General features: G+C 36.9%; 2 protein-coding genes across 4 annotated transcripts in view; one reads left to right on the forward strand and one right to left on the reverse strand.

Annotated features, from left to right (window-relative positions):
• nr2c2 (nuclear receptor subfamily 2, group C, member 2) overlaps positions 1-10,618 on the reverse strand; it is a 24,609-nt gene extending 13,991 nt beyond the window's left edge. For 2 of the 3 annotated variants that reach the window (XM_056464578.1, XM_056464577.1), the window contains exons 1-6: positions 10,463-10,618; positions 6,414-6,538; positions 5,907-6,008; positions 4,644-4,841; positions 2,229-2,334; positions 561-740 (exon numbers count right to left, since the gene is read on the reverse strand). In XM_056464578.1, the coding sequence (XP_056320553.1) occupies positions 561-740; positions 2,229-2,334; positions 4,644-4,841; positions 5,907-6,008; positions 6,414-6,473 (646 nt within the window). In that variant the 5' untranslated portion in view covers positions 6,474-6,538; positions 10,463-10,618. Of the gene's footprint in view, positions 1-560; positions 741-2,228; positions 2,335-4,483; positions 4,579-4,643; positions 4,842-5,906; positions 6,009-6,413; positions 6,539-10,462 lie in introns of those variants that run through there. The other variant, XM_056464579.1, reaches the window with a different exon arrangement.
• A 3,906-nt stretch (positions 10,619-14,524) lies between these two features.
• Positions 14,525-20,929, forward strand: b3galt4 (UDP-Gal:betaGlcNAc beta 1,3-galactosyltransferase, polypeptide 4). The gene is made up of 2 exons (XM_056464580.1): positions 14,525-14,812; positions 17,517-20,929. Exon 2 carries the CDS (start codon positions 17,611-17,613, stop codon positions 18,727-18,729), a length of 1,119 nt encoding a protein of 372 aa, XP_056320555.1. The 5' UTR covers positions 14,525-14,812; positions 17,517-17,610; the 3' UTR covers positions 18,730-20,929.
• The last annotated feature ends 1,182 nt before the right edge of the window (positions 20,930-22,111 follow it).

Genomic DNA, 22,111 nt, shown 5'->3' on the forward strand with positions numbered 1-22,111 from the left:
ACTATCCTAGAGCGCTGTTATGCACTATCCTAGAGCGCCGTCTGCTGTTAAATACAAGTCTAAAGCGCCATCTGCTGTTAAGCACTATCCTAGAGCGCTCTTATGCACTATCCTAGAGCGCCGTCTGCTGTTAAACACTAGTCTAGAGTGCTGTCTGCTGTTAAACACTAGTCTAGAGCACCGTCTGCTGTTAAACACTAGTCTAGAGTGCTGTCTGCTGTTAAACACTAGTCTAGAGCACCGTCTGCTGTTAAACACTAGTCTAGAGCGCTGTCTGCTGTTAAACACTAGTCTAGAGCGCCATCTGCTGTTAAACACTAGTCTAGAGCACCGTCTGCTGTTAAACACTAGTCTAGAGCGCTGTCTGCTGTTAAACACTAGTCTAGAGTGCCGTCTGCAGTTAAACACTAGCATAGAGCGCTGTCTACTGTTAAAACTAGCCTAGAGCACCATCCGCCATTTAAAAAAATAGCCTAGAGCCCCATCTGCCATTCGAAACTAACTAATCATTTCTCGATTGTATCCATCTCCCCCAGCCCTGCTGTTTTTGCGTCACTCACACTCCATCTTCATGCCCATCTCCAGGCACTTGCGGAGCCTGCAGAACTGGCAGCGGTTGCGGTGGTGTTTGTTGATCACACAGTCCTGGTTACTCCTGCAGCTGTAGGTCAGACTCTTGCGCACACTCCGCTTGAAGAAACCCTTACAGCCTTCACAGCTCACAGCTCCATAATGCCTCCCTACAAACACACACACACACACACACACACACACACACACACACACACACAGATAAGATCAGTGAATGAATGTTCTGTTCAGTTAATAGTTCTATTTACAGGGGTCATATGACATTGCTAAACAAAACAACAACATTATTTCATCTATTAGATGTGATGTAATTTTAATACGGTTAAGAGGCCGTATTCTTTCACATATGAGTGGGTTCAGCCTTATTGACTGAACACTTCTGGTCTCATTTACTTCCATTGATTTTTAGCTGCAAAAAACAACTTGCTAATAGGGCTGTGCAATTAATTGAAATTCAGTTTCAATTTCGGCTTCTAACGATTATGAAAAAGCATTAATGGAGATAAACGATTATTGCATCATATACCGCCCCCTTTCCAGTTGTACACATCTGTAGCTCTGCAAAGCTCAGTTTCACGTGAACATTACTGAAAGCATGTACTGTACTGTAACGTTTGCAGTCGGGATGCGCATCATTCACTGATGTACATTCGAATCATTCATGCTTTTAAAAGCGCGAAAGAGAGCGCATGCTGATGTGTGTGTGTGTGTGCGCTCAGCGTCAGACACGAGCAGAGCACACACACATCTAAAGTCATCTTAATGTGAGCGCTTTAATGGTTAAATACATGCACGTTTGTGTCAGAGCACTGTGTTTAGTCATAATTCCTATTAACCCTCATTTACATTAAACAAACGAGTTGAGAATCAAAAGTCATGTGAAAGTGAAACCATAAATCAGAACCGCACTGCTCTTAAAGTGACAGCGCACAATAATCCTGCTGCTGAATGTGTTTATCATTAATCAAACAACAAAAGGAGAAAATCCCTCACTGCTCTTGACTGAAGGACTGCTGGAGCTATAATTAAAGTGTTTTTCTTACAGTGAAGATGCTTTTCAGCACAGTTTGTTTCATATTCTTATTCTATTGTATATATTTCCCTTTCCTTATTTACAGGGAGGAAAATAACTGTATATATAGAGTTGAAGTCAGAATTATTAGCGACCCTTTCCCCCCAATTTCTGTTTAACAGAAAGAAGTTTATTTTCTTTTATCTTTGCTATAATGGCAGCACATAATATTTGACTAGATATTTTTCAAGATAGTATAGTATTCTAGCTTAATTAGGGTAATTAGGCAAGTCATTGTATAACAGTGGTTTCTTCTGCAGACAATCAATGCAAATATTGTTTAAGGGGGCTAATAATATTGACCTTAAAATTGGTTTCAAAATATTTAAACCTCCTTTTATTCTAGCCGAAATCAAAACAAATAAGACTTTCTCTAGAAGAAAAAATATTATAGGAATTACTGTGAAAAATTCCTGAATCTGTTCAACATCATTTGGGAAATATTTGACAAAGAAAAAAATTCACAGGAGGGCGAATCATTCTGACTCCAACTGATAATCATTTTGAATAATCGTGATTACAAATATGACCCAAATAATCGTGATTATAATTTTTGCATTTGTACCTGAGGCTTTATCTCCACACACCACACAGTATTCAATCGGCTGAACTCGGCTGAGGTCCGTTCCTTTACCCAGAAGCCTCTCCACGGACACGGCATCTGTCACAAACTACAGCAGAAGCATTTCTTATTCAGCATTAATACAGCACAGTTACATACAGATGATGATGAAGATGATGATGATGATAGTGGTCTAGTAGTTCACAGATGAACAAGAAACCTCTGACCAATATAATAAGTAAAGGACAACGTACATCCAGGACCTGTTTGACCAGGCTGTGGATTAAAGCTAGTGATATTGTAAACAATGTTTAATTGTTCATGGAGCGGCTCAGTGGTGTCGCACTGTTGCCTCACAGCAAGAAGGTCGCTGGCTGGGTCAGTTGGCATTTCTGTGTGGAGTTTGCATGTTCTCCCTGAGTTGGCGTGGGTTTTCTCCGGGTGCTCCGGTTTCCCCCACAGTCCAAACACATGCGCTATTGGGGAATTGGATTAGCTGTAGTGTATGAGTGTGTGTGAATGAGTGTGTTTCCCAATACTGGGTTGCAGCTGGAAGGGCGTCGGCTGTGTTAAACATATGCTGGATAAGTTGTTCATTCCACCAATGAATAAAGGGACTAAGCTGAAGGAAAATGAATGAATGAATGCTCACGGAGCGCTCATTTGGCTTCACAAGACCTCAGCGTGTCATCAGGAGCCATGGCTGTTGATTTGGACTCGTTTGTATGTATTTATTTTTAATCCCAAAAAACCCTGTCACCACTCACTGCCATTATATGAAGTAGGGCTGCACAATATATCGTTTCAGCATCGAGATCGCAATATGTGCATTCACAATAGTCACATCGCAGGATTTGCAGTGTGGAGTCAGAGTTATAGTTGACCAGTAGTTGAAAAAACACACGATTTATAATTACATTTTGCAGTGACTCCACAATGTTACCAACAATTTTAGCATTTGATTGCTTTCTTAAGGCCCATGTTAGCATTTTAAGCTAGTTCAAGCATTATGAATTCTAATGTTTGTAACTTTAAAGAAAGATTAATTGCATTTATGTATATACGATTTTTTTACATTTGACTATTTGTGTACATAAATACTGCTAGATTTCTAGAAAACTATGAAGCACGGTTTATTTTATTTACACTACCTGACAAAAGTCTTGTCGCTTATCCCAGTTTTAGGAGCAACAAATAATATCTTGACTTCTAGTTGATCATTTGGTGTCAGAAGTGGCTTATATGAAAGGTAAAGGCCTCTAGATGACACTTATTTGACCACAATATAATCTGATCATGTCTTGATGTTGAATGATTTCTTTAGGTCAGTAAGGTGTGACTCTGCTTAGACTAAAGTCTGCTCACTGAACCTTCAATAATGTCCAGTATAGAATATGTGGTCATGCTGCAGTGGAAACAGAATGAATATTGTGTCTGACTCCATCATGAGCTTGGAGGACTGCATCCATACATCTCTGCAATGACTCAAATCACTGATTAATAAAGTCATCTGGAATGGCAAAGAAAGCCTTCTTGCAGGACTCCCAGAGTTCATCAAGAGTCTTTGTGTTCATCATCAACGCCTCCTCCTTCATCTTACCCCAGACGTGCTCAATAATGTTCATGTCTGGTGACTGGGCTGGCCAATCCTGGAGCAGCTTGACCTTCTTTGCTTTCAGGAGGTTTGATGTGGAGGCTGAAGTATGAGAAGGAGCGCTATCCTGCTGGAGAATTCACCCTCTCCTGTGGTTTGTAATGTAATGGGCAGCACAAATGTCTTGATACCTCAGGCTGTTGATGTTGATCATCCACTCTGCAGATCTCTCCATACTGAATGTAACCCCAAACCATGATTTCTCCTTCACCAAACTTGACTGATATCTGTGAGAATCTTGGTCCATGTGGGTTCCAGTAGGTCTTCTGCAGTATTGGTGATGATTGGGATGCAGATCAACAGATGATTCAGCAGAGAAATCAACCTTCTGACACTTTAACAAATGATCAACTAGAAGTCCAGTTATTATTAGTTGCTCTTACAACTGAGATCCACCACAAGACTTTTGTCAGGTAGTGTATATTTTTGCTCTACTGTATTTATCAATGCTTGCTATTGGTTGCTGAAGAAAAAAGTCACCCTCATCTTAGACCTGCGGGTGAGTACATTGACAGGAAATGTTCATTTATGAGTGAACTGTGCCTTTAAAGGTTTGAAATTTCATTCAACGTATTTATTTACAATTTAATTACATATTATTTACTTTTTTTTCAGAAAATGCTGTTATTCGTCCATGCATTCCACTCCTCTTGCCACTTCTATATAGATGTAACCCCTGATGATAGGTCTGCTCTCTGCGGGAGGGAATATGGTGTCTGTTTACTGCTTGTGTTAATGTAAATGTGTGTGTGTGTTCTTCATACCTGTATTCTGCCGGGCACCAGGCTGTCGGCAGTGGCGAAGATGAGCTGTTTGGCGCTGGAGCTCTCCGGTGACGCCAGCAGGACTTTACCCGCTGGAGAGCCATCAGAAGAGGCCAGGAGGAACTGCTGCTTGGGCACAGAGGAGTCCAGAGCCGTCACTATCTGGATCTTCTGCCCCGTCTGCTGCTCTGTGACGATCTGAAGAGGAGGATCATGTGTGAACCAGACAGCGCTGATGAAGAGTGTGTGCATGAGTGCATGAGAATTGGTGTGTTTCCTTGTGTGTATGTGTGTGAGTGTGTAATTGTGTGTGTGGTTGTGTAGTGTATGCATGTGCATGTGTGTGTGTGAGCATCTGTGTATGAACATTTGTGTTTGTGTATGCATGTGTGAGTGTATGTGCATCTGTGCGCGCGCATGTTTGTGCATTCATGTGTGTGTAATGTATCAGTGCATGCATGTATGTGTGTGCCTGTGTGTCTATGTGTGTAAGTGTGTGCGTGCATATGTATATGTGTGTATGTGTGGATGTATGTCTGTGAGTATGTACTTGTGTGTGTGGTTGTGTAGTTATATGATGTGTGTGTGTGTGTGCATGTGCATGTATAAGTGTGTGCATGTGTGTGTGAGCATCTGTGTATGAACATTTGTGTTTGTGTATACATGTGTGAGTGCATGTGCATCTGTGTGCGCGCATGTTTGTGCATTCATGTGTGTGTGTAATGTGTCAGTGTGTGCATGTATGTGTGTGCCTGTGTGTCTATGTGTGTGCGTGCATATGTATATGTGTGTATGTGTGGATGTATGTCTGTGAGTGTGTAATTGTGTGTGTGGTTGTGTAGTTATATGATGTGTGTGTGTGTGCATGTATAAGTGTGTGCATGTGTGTGTGAGCATCTGTGTATGAACATTTGTGTTTGTGTATGCATGTGTGAGTGCATGTGCATATGTGTGCGCATGTTTGTGCATTCATGTGTGTGTGTGTAATGTGTCAGTGTGTGCATGTATGTGTGTGTCTGTCTGTGTAAGTTTGTTTGTTGTGTGTTTGTGCATGCATACGTGTGTATAAATGTGTGAGTGTGGTTGTGTGTGTGCCTATATGTGTGTGTGTGTGTGTGCATGCATGCGTATGTACTGTATATGTGTGTGTTCATGTGTATGATTATGTATATGTGCATGTGTACACTAGCATACGTGTGCGTGCATGTTTGTGCATCTGTGTGTATAAGCATGTGCGTGTGTGTGTAAGTGTGTGCGTGTGACCTGTATTCTCTGTGGGCTGGTGACCGAGGGCTCGGTGGAGATGATCTGAATGCGCTGAGGAGAGCTGCTCATCACTGAACTGCCTGACGGAGACGACTGAACCTGCAGCGCACACACACACCTGAGGGTCACAGCCAGTGCGTTTCCATAGCAACTCAGAGAGGTGACCAACACCTTTACCACAATAGCATTTATTTATTTATTACCACAGTTAAAAAAGAAACCAAGATCTCGAATAAGCCTCATGTCCATATCTTACAAACGAAATTAAAGGTAGACTATATAAAAGTATAGATATTTGGGCTGATTAAAGGAGTCTTCTCACTACATGCAGCGTTTCCAGCAGAGTTTCACAGAATTTCTGTTCTATTCACAGACCCCTTTCATACATCTCTCTTATACAAAGTGTATTGATTGATCCGTTTACCCTCTACAATAGACTGCATAGAGGACGCACTACTGCTGCTGCGTCTGAATGAACCCTGAATGTCTCGCATCACCACTGACCTCTGAAAGCTGCTCAGTGGTCAATATCTGCTGAGCCAGCAGCTCCACATTGGTTGTCATGGTGACGTGATTTCATTACAAGCATCTGATTGGACGAGCTCTGCATCTGAAAACAACACCTCCACCTAGAAGACAAAAAAGGAGCGCAATGAATTATAATCTGAAGGCCACGCCCACTGCGTAACAATAACAATTATAATAATGATAATTTCGATAACAATAACAATAATAATAATTTCAATAACAATTATAATAATTTCGATAATTATAATAATAATAATTTCGATGACAATAGCAATAATAATAATTTCGATAATTATAATAATAATAATTTCGATAACAATAGCAATGATGATAATAACAATATCGATAACAATAACAATTATAATAATAATAATTTCAATAACAATAATAATAATTTCAATAATTATAATAATAATTTCGATGACAATAGCAATGATGATAATAACAATATTTTTCCCGATAGTCTACAGAACAAACCTTCGTTATACAATAACTTGCCTAATTACCCTAACCTGCCTAGTTACCCTAATTACCCTAGTTAAGCCTTTATATGTCACTTTAAGCTGAATACTAGTGTCTTGAAGAATATCTAGTCTAATAGTATTTACTGTCATCATGGCACAGATAAAATAAAACAGTTTTTAGAGATGAGTTATTAAAACTATTATGATTAGAAATGTGTTGAAAACAATCTCTCTGTTAAACTGAAATTGGGGGGGAATAAACAGGGGGGCTAATAATTCTGGCTGTATATGTAAATACATATAGAATATTATATGTACATATATATAAATCTGTCAAAAACATACTACTGATTGTAAAATTTGATATTTTTGAGCCTGAGTATATAGTAATTTGATATTTCTGAGCTTGAGTATATAGTAATTTGATATTTTTGAGCTTGAGTATATAGTAATTTGATGTTTTTGAGCTTGAGTATATAGTAATTTGATATTTCTGAGCTTGAGTATATAGTAATTTGATAGTTTTGAGCTTGAGTATATAGTAATTTGATATTTTTGAGCTTGAGTATATAGTAATTTGATATTTTTGAGCTCGAGTATATAGTAATTTGATATTTTTGAGCTCGAGTATATAGTAATTTGATATTTTTGAGCTTGAGTATATAGTAATTTGATATTTCTGAGCTTGAGTATACAGTAATTTGATATTTTTGAGCTTGAGTATATAGTAATTTGATATTTTTGAGCTCGAGTATACAGTAATTTGATATTTTTGAGCTTGAGTATATAGTAATTTGATGTTTTTGAGCTCGAGTATATAGTAATTTGATGTTTTTGAGCTCGAGTATATAGTAATTTGATGTTTTTGAGCTTGAGTATATAGTAATTTGATATTTTTGAGCTTTGTGTATATAGTAATTTGATGTTTTTGAGCTTGAGTCTATAGTAATTTAATATTTTTGAACTGGAGTATATAGTAATTTGATATTTTTGAGCTTTGTGTATATAGTAATTTGATGTTTTTGAGCCTGAGTATATAGTAATTTGATGTTTTTGAGCCTGAGTATATAGTAATTTAATATTTTTGAGCTGAAGTATATAGTAATTTGATATTTTTGAGCTTGAGTATATAGTAATTTGATGTTTTTAGGCTTGAGTATATAGTAATTTGATGTTTTTGAGCCTGAGTATATAGTAATTTGATGTTTTTGAGCTCGAGTATATAGTAATTTGATGTTTTTGAGCCTGAGTATATAGTAATTTGATATTTTTGAGCCTGAGTATACAGTAATTTGATGTTTTTGAGCCTGAGTATATAGTAATTTGATATTTTTGAGCTTGAGTATATAGTAATTTGATATTTTTGAGCTTGAGTATATAGTAATTTGATGTTTTTGAGCTCGAGTATATAGTAATTTGATGTTTTTGAGCCTGAGTATATAGTAATTTGATATTTTTGAGCCTGAGTATACAGTAATTTGATGTTTTTGAGCCTGAGTATATAGTAATTTGATGTTTTTGAGCTGGAGTATATAGTAATTTGATATTTTTGAGCTTGAGTATATAGTAATTTGATATTTTTGAGCCTGAGTATATAGTAATTTGATGTTTTTGAGCTTGAGTATATAGTAATTTGATAGTTTTGAGCCTGAGTATATAGTAATTTGATGTTTTTGAGCTTGAGTATATAGTAATTTGATAGTTTGAGCCTGAGTATATAGTAATTTGATGTTTTTGAGCTTGAGTATATAGTAATTTGATAGTTTTGAGCCTGAGTATATAGTAATTTGATAGTTTTGAGCCTGAGTATATAGTAATTTGATAGTTTTGAGCCTGAGTATATAGTAATTTGATGTTTTTGAGCTTGAGTATATAGTAATTTGATAGTTTTGAGCCTGAGTATATAGTAATTTGATAGTTTTGAGCCTGAGTATATAGTAATTTGATGTTTTTGAGCTTGAGTATATAGTAATTTGATAGTTTTGAGCCTGAGTATATAGTAATTTGATGTTTTTGAGCTTGAGTATATAGTAATTTGATAGTTTTGAGCTTGAGTATATAGTAATTTGATATTTTTGAGCTTGAGTATATAGTAATTTGATATTTTTGAGCTTGAGTATATAGTAATTTGATATTTTTGAGCTTGCGTATATAGTAATTTGATGTTTTTGAGCTTGAGTATATAGTAATTTGATATTTTTGAGCCTGAGTATATAGTAATTTGATGTTTTTGAGCCTGAGTATATAGTAATTTGATGTTTTTGAGCCTGAGTATATAGTAATTTGATATTTTTGAGCTTGAGTATATAGTAATTTAATATTTTTGAGCTTGAGTATATAGTAATTTAATGTTTTTGAGCTTGAGTATATAGTAATTTAATGTTTTTGAGCTTGAGTATATAGCAATTTTATATTTTTTAGCTTGAGTATATAGTAATTTAATATTTTTGAGCTTGAGTATATAGTAATTTAATATTTTTGAGCTTGAGTATTTAGTAATTTGATATATTTGAGCTTGAGTATATAGTAATTTGATATATTTGAGCTTAAGTATATAGTAATTTGATATATTTGAGCTCGAGTATATAGTAATTTGATATATTTGAGCTTGAGTATATAGTAATTTGATATATTTGAGCTTGAGTATTTAGTAATTTGATATATTTAAGCTTGAGTATATAGTAATTTGATATATTTGAGCTTAAGTATATAGTAATTTGATATATTTGAGCTTGAGTATATAGTAATTTGATATATTTGAGCTTGAGTATATAGTAATTTGATGTTTTTGAGCTTGACTGTATAGTAATTTGATATTTTTGGAAATAAAAAAAATCAATATTGAAGTCTGTTGTTATTATTGTATGATTGTATGGTTTCTTATTATATTGTTGTTATTATTGATCGCTGACAGGTTAAAGATAAGGATAATGAAATGTCCTTCCGCCTCAGAGCGGAACTATGCAGGAAACACCGTTCAAAACACGGAACAAGATGGAGACTTTGGCACAAGGCCAGGATACAGACAGACAGACGCACGAAACCTTTGTTAAACGTCAGTAAATATAACTAAAATCGAAAACATTCCTGATTCCCAACCACAGTAATATTTACATAAATTCAGTCGTCAGCTTAAAAATATCCTCTAATAACTTATCAATGTTGGGAAGAAATCCTCCCACTGAAGGACCCGCGGTGGCAAAGGTAAAAGGGTCGAGTTCATATGTTAGCTCTCATGCTAACCAGCTAATGCGTTAACGTAAACAAGCACGCCGATTTATAAAGTCACACCAAAAATTGTGATTAAATCCTATTTAAACGCATTGTTTGTCTGGAATACAGTGTAATACAGCAGGGGTTGTTAACAGTAATGCACTCGGACAGGTTTATGTTGTTAAATAAACACACATATCCACTGTTGACAGCAGCGATGAGCTTTGACAACAGCTCAGGCCTGTTTTTTTAGCTCTCCCCAACACAAAACCTGCACAAACCGAGGATTTTTCACGCGGCCGTTTTGACCAAGCATTGTGCGACATGCAGAAATATAAAGCCGCTCACCTGTCAAACGCACGGCCGCGGGGTTTTCGCTCTCGGGTTTATTGCACATTATTTGTTATTGTTTTACTCCAGTGAAAGGTCATAGTTCGTGACCCCGTTTGCCAGTGTGCGAGAGTTTTTCTTCCTCTCGGGCGCGTTCGCGGTTGCGCGGGCACGAGCGTCTAGAGCGAGCCGTCTCTGACGTCATCGTGTCTGTCTGTCTCCAGCACGAGCGCGCGGATTGGCAATAAGCAAAGACTTCTAATAATCTTCAGGAAGATTTTTAATGACTGAATGTTTTGTATGTACACTCTGGTATGTGCTTTTGTATATTACTGTATATTTGTATTTAATTTCTGACATCATTACCGCCCCATCCACTTGTTTTAAACGTGTTTTCTTCTGTTGAACACAAAAGAAGATAATTTGAAGTATGTTTGAAATTTGTAGCCCTTGACTTACATATTTTTTCCTACTTTAGATGTCAATGGCTACTGGTTACATGGTTAAATTATACAATTTACTACACACATCATGAGAAATGTATTATTATTATTTTTGGCCAAATAAATAAACAGATAAGCATACATACAATCAATTCACAATCTAGGAGCCCACAGCAGGTCATCGTGTCTGTCTGTCTCCAGCACGAGCGCACGAATTGGCAAAAAGTAAAGATGACTTATAAAATTCTTCAGGAATATAAGATTTTTAATGACTGAAGGTTTTGTATGTACACTCTGGCATATGTTTTTGTATATTACTATATAATTCTGTATTTTTTTGTTAATAATAATAATAAATAAATAAATGGTGTGTGCTTACTTGGAGCACTGTCCAAAGAAATGTTTATTGAAGAAACAAGATTTATCCTAAGGATATTATTACTGGTTGCAAAAACAAAATGATAACAGTACATTGGATGGGAGAAGGTTCTCCAAAGGTGGCTCAGTGGATCCAGAGACTTAAACAGGTCTATATAATGGAAAAAATGACTGCATGTCTACAAATGAAGACTGATATTTTTCTGAAGAGGTGGAAAAGTATTACGACATATTTAGATATGTATATTTAGAGGTTACTTAACCTATCACCACTGTAATTTGAGATGACTACAATGTAACATGATGTACAAATGTATTCTCTGAGCAGTAATTATGATGGCAGTACCTTTTATTTTCTTTTAATTATTATTATCTATTTATTATCATTATATATTTTTTATAATTTAATTTGTTATGCACTCCCTCATCTGTAAGGAGTTAAATTGTTGGGAAAGGGGTTGTTCTGGAAAAAAAAAAAATTTAATCTTAAATAAATTTGTGTTTTTTTTTAATAAACAAATAGTAAATAAATAAATCCTCAGCCATCAGCAGAAAAAAGGAGCGCGCAGATTCTCGGGTTGGCAGCAGTGTTGCTAGATACACTTGAATGATTCCAGCCTAAAAATGGTCCAAAACCCAGGCAAATTATTTGATTAGGGATTTTTTAATCAAAATGTAGAAGTTACTAAATAGGCGCATGTCTAGAGCATTTTCACACACACACACACACACACACACACACACACACACACACACACACATATATATATATTTACATTCATTTATTAATTTTCTTTTAAGCTTAGTTCCTTTATTAATCGGGTTGCCACAGTGGAATGAACCACCAACTTATCCAGCATACTTTTCCAGTATGTTTTACACAGCGGATGCCCTTCCAGCTGCAACCCATCACTGGGAAACAGGCATACATTCTCATTCCCAATTCACCTATACCGGATGTCTTTGGACTTGTGGGGGAAACCAGATCACCCAGTGGAAACCCACGGCAACACGGGAGAACATGCAAACTCCACACAGAAATGCCAACTGACCAAGCCGAGGCTAGAACCAGCAACCTTCTTGCTGTGAGGCGAGAGCACTACCCACTGCTTCGCCAAAATTATATATAAATTATTTCACCCATATTGTAGAATAAATCACCAAGGTTATTTTAAACATTAAACAATTTACTTGCAATTAACAGCATTTCTGGGAATCAACTTCTGCAAGTTTATTTTGATGCACAATTATTATAATTTATATTTTATAAACGTTGAAGCTTTCACATATTTAAAATGCCATCTTGCTTCATTGATCTTAAAAATTCATGTCTAACCTCGAAAACACACAGCCATAATTCTCAAATGCAGCCACTAAGACTGAAAAGGATATCCCAGTATTACATAATATTAACTTATTTCCTTCATCCTCATTTTCTTGCATTTTTTGGGGAAGCTAGAATGAGAAAAGAGGATGTAAGAAGTGACCGATTCCTGCATGCATGTGCAGCTTTTACACTTGAATATTTGCCTAAAGTCTTCCTTTAAGACTCCAAGTGTGCATAGAACTTCTGATGACACATCTACAATGTAAATATCCACATTTTGTGTTGATTTAATGTCACAATTCAAAACTGTTCAATGTGTAATGTTCAATTTATTTATAAAGCACAGTTTAATTTAATGATGAAACAATACAGAATTAAAATAAAATCCCCTTTGCGATCGTACACAAGTGTTTTGTGTTTATTTATGTTTGAGAATTGCATTATGGGATGTTGATCTCTGCTTTGTCCACTTCTGATGTTGAATATTCAACTCTACAGTTTAACAAAGTGACTTTATTGACATTTCAGTAGTTTGAAATAATATCATATATAAGAAATAATAATTTATAGAGAAGTGAGTGTATAAAATAACAGAAAATGTGCTGCAGTTTATTACAAGGTGTTTGTAGCGTAATATACAACACCAACACACACAATATAGCACTGTACACTATTACAAATTCTAATAAAATATATTGTCGTGCCAGTGGTGTAGTGGTTAGTGAGTCGACACATGCGCTCAGGTGCTCACGGCGACCCAAGTTTGATTCCGCCTCGCGGTCCTATGCTGATCCTTTCCCTCTCTCTGCTCCCCATGCTTTCCTGTCAATACTCTCTACTGTCCTATCTAATAAAGGTGAAAACCCCCCAAAGAATTATAATAAAATATAAATATAAAATATATACCTACTCTAAATATACACAAGTATCCATATAGACACAAATACGCTTATATAAAAAACTATACCATAAAATTAATTAGAATAATAATTAATAATGGCCTCAAATAATAAAAGATTTTACATGATTTTATGTTCACAGTGATGTATTTATTGGCATCCGCTGTAAGCCGTTTAGCCTGTAAAAAGCACATATCTACAAATATATATTCTCTTCTTCTCAAATTTTGAATGCTGCAATAAATAAATATAATCTAAACATTTTTGGTTCATTTTTGTGGATAGTGACATTAATTATTTATTTTAATATGATACTCTGCTTTCCAGAATCTCCTCACACTTATCTAAAACTGCATTAGCAAGTTAAATTATATTAATTTCAGAATAAAGAAAAATAACCTTACTGGTTTAAAACTGCGCTGCTATAGCGTACAATGTAAAAAATGTACATTTATTTAAAACATGTTCATTTAGTACGTCACAATTAAAAATAAACCTACAAAAATCTAATCAGTGGTGCCTATAAATTAAGCATTAATTGGGATGCTTATAATTAATCAAGTAGACACTTGTGCACTGATTTGCACAGTGAGTGAGTGAAGTGATGGATTGAAACACGCCCCTCTGCGCGATGAGATACAGCTGTGGACACTATGCACGTCAGTATAACATAAATCTTGTGACACTGTAAAACAATAACTAATATTTTTACATTATTGTGAAGGGTAATTTTAGGGTTGGGGTAGGGTTAAACGTTAATAAAACACAATTTAATGAATTTAATAAATAACTATATTATTAAAATACGTAATTAAATAAATAATTCTCGTTATTATTACTGTTTTTACATTACTGTGACGATTGGATTTAGTGTTAGAATTTGGGTAAACGTTAATTTATACAATCATTTAGTAATTTAATAAATAATATGAATAATTCTCGTTAACGTCTGGCCGCTCCTGTATCCCTTCTAGAGACGAGGAGGCGCCCTCCGGCGGCCGAAGCGGCAAATTATTCTCATCACTGTCAATATCGCGCATTTATCCGCTTCACTGAAAGGATGTAAAGAGCTCTGGAGTCTTTCTACAGTGCCTAGTGGTCATAATTAAACATATAGACTTGAATAATTATCATTAATTGACGATGAGTTTACAGAAATGCGCGTTTTATCCTCCCGTGGATCAACACTGAATGGATTTGACCTGAATAGCCGTTATAGAGAAATGCAAACGGAAAGCGGCCTAGAATAAACACTTTATGTATCTCATCTCTGGCGAAATGTGAAAACCGAGCCGTGGTTTTGATTCCTCAGCACTGAAAGGTAAGATTTCTGCTGTAAAGAATAATTCGCAGTCAATCTCAGTCATATGAGGTAACGTTAGTGAGCATAAACTCAAAGCTGGTGTATGTTTGGACGGCGTTTTTAACCGTATATGTTAATATTATTGAAGTGAAACTCGATATTCCACCCAACGTCATTCTTCAAACACACAGAACAATGCTGTGTTTGTGAATAACTGCATTGTGTGCTTGTGTTTTTGCCTATTAGCTTCTGTAAGAGGAGCTGCTTAGCTGCATTCAGCTCTTTTCCTTTTAGTTTCCACTGTAATAGACTTTTTTTTGGGTAATATCTATCTATCTATCTATCTATCTATCTATCTATCTATCTATCTATCTATCTATCTATCTATCTATCTATCTATCTATCTATCTATCTATATATATATATATATATATATATATATATATATATATATATATATATATATATATATATATATATATATATATATATATGTATGTATTTATAACCCAATTATCGCATTTGCAATGTGTATTGGTTTTCATCATTGACGTTTGGTCTCAGATTAAGTAACACATTTAATATGAGACCATATATTGTTTAAAGTACACTTAAAAATAAATAATTTCAATATTTGCTTTTGTAAATATGTAATTTAATAAGATGTCATTTTAAAACGTTTGTTCAGTGATCAAACTGAGTAACAATCATTGATTTTGCAATTGATTTTGTAGCTTTAATGTGTCAGTCCGTTCGCTACTGATATTTTACTCTGTTAGTTCATGTGATGATTGTATTTTTTACACTACATGTAATACAGCAGTACAGTACTGATATATCTCAAATTGTTTACTGTTAACTATAGGGCACTCATTAAAAAATTGAGTTTTACTTGGTTATTATAAGAAATTATATTGTAATCAATGTCACATCGCATGGTTCTTCAACAGATAAAGTGTTAAATGTCTTAAACTTTTATTTTTGTGGAAAAATCAGGAGAATTTAAGTCTAAACAAAAATGACAGAAATAATCTGAGCAACTTTTAATTCTGTAGAGCTTTTCACCATACGGGTTTTGTAATAAACAGTAATAAATGATACTTATGCATTAAGACAGTGATATTACAAGGACAAATTTAGTTTAACGTATATATCTTATTACTGATGCTATACAAACTTTACAGGCAAGCCAACATGAAGTTGCAATGCATTAAAAGGCATGTTAACTTTTACTTTTTGCTGTATAAAACACATGATAAAGAAATAGTGAATTAATAGAGTGAAATCAAAAGACAGGATACAGTGTGCATTTTATGTAGGGAATATTTGATTCTGATATGTAGGAGATATTTTGATATTTGATTGAATTAATTTGTAATAATTCATCATTTGTCGTCTGAAACGTACAGAAAAAGTATACCCTAGAAGAAAAAATTAAATAAAATGATTAATTAAGCTAGGTACTGAGATTAAACTAAATGTTTGAATTGTAGTCCCTCTAAGGAGTCAGTGTTCCCGTTTTTCCCCAATAGTTGCCTGTGTATAAGAGCTGATATCAACAGAACAGGGTCTAAACATGATTCCAGGTCCTGTAAAAAGGAGTCGAGAGATCCTGCAAGTAAACATCTTAACTTCTCAGGTTTTATGCAGCCAAACATTTATGATAAAAAATGATAAATTTACTCATTTAGCAGTCACAGCACTTAACGAGAGAGACTTTCTGCTTAAAATGAGATGCTTTGCGCTGCGTTCAGCTGCTGTTTGCCTGTGAATTGCAAACCTCAGACCACAGACCTTATTTCCACTTTAACCGGAAAATGATGACTAACTTAACACCTACAAATATCTCAAACTAGTTATACTTTTGCTGGAAACGATTTTGCAATGCTCAAATTACATTTAGATGACGTTGAAATGCCACGATTAAACATTCATCTCAACACTACTAGTTAAAGTAAAACGTTTAGTACAGTAATCTTAAAAAACACAAAGAAATGAATTGCTGACATGTAACCAAATAAATAAATGCATATAAAATAATATTAGGGTGACACTGTGGCTCAGTGGTTAGCACTGTGGCCTCACAGCAAGAAGGTCGCTGGTTTGAGGATAACTAGGAATAGAACACAGCCAGGATCTATGTTTCTAACTTCAGCTCCAGAGGTGTACAAGTGCACAAGTTTGCGACGCAGTTTGCGAATGTTCGTTGGAACGATAGATTTGGGAAACGGCAAATCAACAAACTATGTTTGTAATAACACAACTTGCGACCTTAGTTGGCTAACGATGGTTTTGGGAAATGCACCCCAGGTTAGATTAATTAGGCAAGTTATTGTATAACTGGTTTGTTCTGAGACTATCGAAAATAAAAATAGCTTAAGGGGGCTAATAATATTGACCTTTAAAAAAATAATAACTGCTTTCATTCTAGCCGAAATAAAACAAATAAGACTTTCTCTCTTTTCTCTACATCATTTGGGAAATATTTAAAAAAGAAATAAAATTCAAAGGGGGGGTGAATAATTCTGACTTCAACTGTATACAGATACCAATAAAAAAACGAGCATAGAAACTTCAGTAAAAAGATAACAAGCTAGAAACTCCAATAAAGCTGTATTTGCACAGTCGAAGACACATGGAAATAAATGTCCCTATAAACTGAATGGAATATATTGACAATAATAAATGTATTATTAACCACTCTTTTGTTTTACTCTTGCAGTCGGTGCAGCCTGAACTGGACATCTTGCATTGGAGATTTTGTCCTTTCACTGGATCTAATTTAACACACTCAGCGTACATCCATACCCCGTATAATGGTAAAAATGGTCGGGTATAGTGTCAGGATATGCAAAGCTCACTTCGGGAAGCGAGGAGGCCATTTGGGGTTTATCCATTACCTCCTCATTATAGTCTTCTGTGGCTCCCTGCTTGCTTTCCTCTACGTTGACGTCATTGAATTATGGGTGACTGCGCTGGGGATGAGCCGAGCAGATGGTCCTCACGGGGTGATTCTTCCACACAGTGTTCCTCCAACCCGATCCGAGGAGTTCTTGCTGATGCCCAGCATCCACGTATGCGAACGTGCCAAACCCTACCTCATCACTTTAGTAGCAACGGCACCTCCTAATAGAAAGGCTCGACAGGCAATCCGGGACACTTGGGGTGGGGAAGTGCACGTCAGAGGGCGCCGGGTCATGACTCTCTTCGTTGTAGGTCAACCAACAGACCCGGTTATTGGAAAAGAGCTAATCGAAGAATCGAAAGAGCGTGGGGATCTAATACAAGGCCGCTTCACCGACACATACACCAATTTAACACTTAAAACACTGTCTATATTAGGATGGGCGCGCCGTTTCTGTCCACAGGCTCACTATGTCGCTAAAGTAGACGATGATGTGATGTTCAACCCAAATGCGCTGCTTCAATATCTCAACCTTAGCTTTAAAAGAGACGAAAGCGAGCTGATTGAACTTTATTTAGGTCGTGTTCATATGCAGGTTGCACCCGATCGCAATCCCGCCAGCAGACACTTCATGTCAGAGACGGCATACGCTGGGATGGTCCTACCGGATTACTGCAGCGGGACGGCGTATGTGCTTTCTCGCTCAGCTCTGCTAAAGCTGTCCCTAGCAGCGGTTAACATAAACCTACCCAAACCTTTGCCTCCGGAGGATGTGTTTGTAGGGATTTGTGCTCACACCGCAGGAATCACACCGACCCATTCTCCATTCTTCTCTGGAGGACCGGCAGTACCGTACAGTCGCTGCTGCTACCAAACGATGGTGTCCGTCCACCATACCACACCAGCTAATATGCTGAACTACTGGACGGACATGCACTCCACTGCCCCGTGCTCATGGTTGGGTGTGCGGACGTCTCTAGGTGTCTGTAAAGTAAGAGCACTTCTTGGGACACTGTTAAGGAAGGAATGAGTGAGCCCGAAGCAAAGTGGAAAAAAGCACACGCAAGAATATCCGCTTGTCAAGTCGTGACGTATGAAAAAGCTCCAAGCCGCTACTCATTTGAATTGAGACGATATTCGTTTACTTTATAGTCATATCACACTTTAAAGGGCCCATAGTTTACCTCTTTTTTCTGATTTAATATTAATATTCTGGTTCTTCTGAGTGTGCCAGTTTAGCTTCAGTTTAAAACACAATTCAGATTGTTTTATTATAATGTGTTAAACAGTGTCATGTTGGGGGCGTGTCCACAGCTCGCTGATTTATGGATGTGTTGCTTCACATGTAAATTAGTTTCGGCTTCCCACCCAATGTAACAAGGGGGCGGGGCCATGACCCGCTCTGTGTTTGCAACACAGACAGGCAGATTGAAAGGAGGAAGAGAAGATCAGCATTCAGTCGTACATGTACGACTCGGACAAAGACCAAGCAGAGAGTACAAAATCATTTGTGTCTTTGTACAGTTTTACAGCCAACTGTGTGCTAGTTTCAAGTGCCGAGCTTGTACACAGAGACTAATAACCACGCACACTGATTTAACTTTAACTGAGGCACCGGATGCGCCGCTTGAAGCCGCGACACGGCACACCAGACACTCTCTGTGGCGCGTCAGAGACATGAAGTGTCCCGAATCGTCACGCCGCGCATTTTTGAATTCTAAACATCGGTTTCTGCAGCGGTCCGCGGCGCCCAGCCGTCGACTTGAGTGTACCCTGATAGAAACCGATGTTTAGAATCCTAAAACGCATGCTAGTTAAGATCACAGGGAGCTTCTGGGATCGCGAGAAATGCAAACGGCTGAAGTATAAGGTAGACTCAATGAGAAGTACACATGTTTGCAAACCTACCTAAAGATACAACCAATAATTCCGATTAGAGCGATAATGTGGAGAATATTGATCTTGTGTTGAGCCCAATGAGCCTTGCATCTAAAAATAGAGCTAGCGTGTTCCTTTAGTGAAATCGCTTCCACTCACGCTGAAAATGGCGGACGTGAATCAACAAACTGAGGATATGATGACGCGCCTGTCAATCAATATTGGTGGGCCGGGGGGACCGCTCTCCTACGTAAAGTTGCGGTCGGTTTGAAAACCGCTCCAATTGGTCCACCGTTTTTTATGTTGTTAAATTGAAAAAAAAGCACTGGGTGTGCTTATATCACCCCAATATGACGGTCTATACACCATACATGCACATATGTCTGCCCAAACAGCTTGAACAGTAGATTTATTACCATAGGTGCCGTTTAAAGTGAATTGTATATAAAATCATGGTGTACAAAACAGTTTCAAGACATGCTGCATCACAGACATCAATATTAGAGCAGTTTATTAAAAACTAAACCGTTTCTGGCCCTCTAATATTAGGCATGGACATATAGATATTGCGACTGTGATTTTCGAAAGTATTACATCGCTTTGTAAACGTTTATTAATACCATTTATTGAGCCTCACCGTACAGTTTGATAGAGCGCTTGGATCCAGAAGCTGATTTGTGTGACGTCACACTTAACAAGCGGATTCTTTGGTTTCAAACATGCTATGCACTACAATTTATGTGAAGATTACACAGCGGATGCCCTTCCAGCTGCAGCCTATCACTGGGAAACACCCATACACACTCATACACTACAGCCAATTTAGTTAATCAGTTCCCCTATAGCACATGTGTTTGGGCTGTGGGGAAAACCGGAGCACCAGGAGGAAACCCACACCAACACGGGGAGAACATGCAAACTCCACATAGAAACGCCAACTGACCCAGCCGGGACTCGAACCAGCAACCTGTAGACAATGTAGATTGTCAAAGCAGCTTAACACAGAAGTTCTAGTAGATTGAAGCTGTGTCAGTCCAGTGTTCTGAGTTTAGCTCAGTTCAGTGTGGTTTAATATTCACTGCTGAAAGTCCAAACACTGAAGAGCAAATCCATCAATACGCAGCTCTACAAGTCCCAAACCAACAGTGGAGGAACAAACTTCACCAATTGATGAAAGTGAAAGAAAAAAACTCGAGAGAAACCCGGCTCATACACTATCCTGCCCATACACTACATTAGAAATCCCTCACTGAAGTGTTAACTATTTTGTTTTGTATTTGAAGCCAATATGTAGCCCTATAAGCTGTATAAGCATACACATGTTACTTTAATAAACACTTTCCTTTATTTAAGATGCTGATAACTGCTGAAACTTGTCATTATCGTCCTCGTGAAAATGGTCTGTTGTTCATTGAAGTGTATTATTTGTCAGAATTGGTAAAAATTAGGTCTTTTCATCAGTTAACGTATGACATGTTAGCTGTCCACTTCATCAGTCGAATGCTAACAGATTGTGTGTGTGTGTGTGTGTGTGTATGTGATAAAGGAATATGTGATAGCTCATAGTGTGTTAGCTGCATCCAGACTCTGTTGGCTCTTTCATTGAGTGCCTAATTCAACCTCATCACATTCATTTTATTTAATTCAGTCATTTCTTTTAAAGCAAATTAATTAGACTAAAAAAAGTCACTCAAATATTAATCGTTTAAATCACTGCTCTACTTTAGAAGAGTAATATGTTTTACTTAACGCCTGTTACTTATAACTAGCCCCACACGGAATCTGCGCGCGTAGATTTCTGCAGAATTTTAGCCCATCATTGATTCTGTTTATTTACTTGAGTTAATGTGTGTACATCTATATTTATTCAGTTTTTAAATTAATTTCAGCATAATTATTGACTAATATGAAAATGTTCGTATGATTTATTTACAATACAGTTTGTAAAGTAAATATTTTCTGCATTTTAGTTGATATATTACATGAGAGACTTGCTTTCCCTACTGAAAAAACTGCTTAAACCAGCCTAGGCTGGTTGGCTGGTTTTAGCTGGCCAACCAGCCTGGTTTTAGAGGGGTTTTGGCCATTTCCAGGCTGGTAAAAGCTGGAAAATGACCAGCTACAACCAGCTTGACCAGCCTAGCCAGGCTGGAAGCCCAGCCAAAACCAGCTATGTCCAGCTTAAACCAGGCTGCTCAAGCTGGTTTTAGCTGGTAATTTTCCAGCCTGACCAGCTAAGACCAGGCTAAAGTGGCCAAAATCCTTCTAAAACCAGGCTGGTCAACCAGCTAAAACCAGCCAACCAGCTTAGGCTGGTTTAAGTTGTTTTTTCAGTAGGGTTGTTTACCAAATAAAGTGGATCTAATTGGATTTGTAATGTTAACATTAAATAAAAGTTTAAAAAGGTATTACTTTTTACTTAATATATGAATTGTTTAGTTGTAATACTCCCACAATCATTGCGCATAAATCAGCAGATTTTTAACAAAATTCTCCATAGAATTAGCAAAAAACATCCGCAGATTCGGTTTGGC

The sequence above is a fragment of the Danio aesculapii genome, chromosome 8 (genome assembly GCF_903798145.1).
Source record: "Danio aesculapii chromosome 8, fDanAes4.1, whole genome shotgun sequence".
Lineage (NCBI taxonomy): Eukaryota > Metazoa > Chordata > Actinopteri > Cypriniformes > Danionidae > Danio > Danio aesculapii.

What these genes read in the sequence shown, in the direction of transcription:
- b3galt4 (XM_056464580.1), top strand. Translation starts at nt 17,611, where the DNA reads ATGGTAAAAATGGTCGGGTATAGTGTCAGGATATGCAAAGCTCACTTC.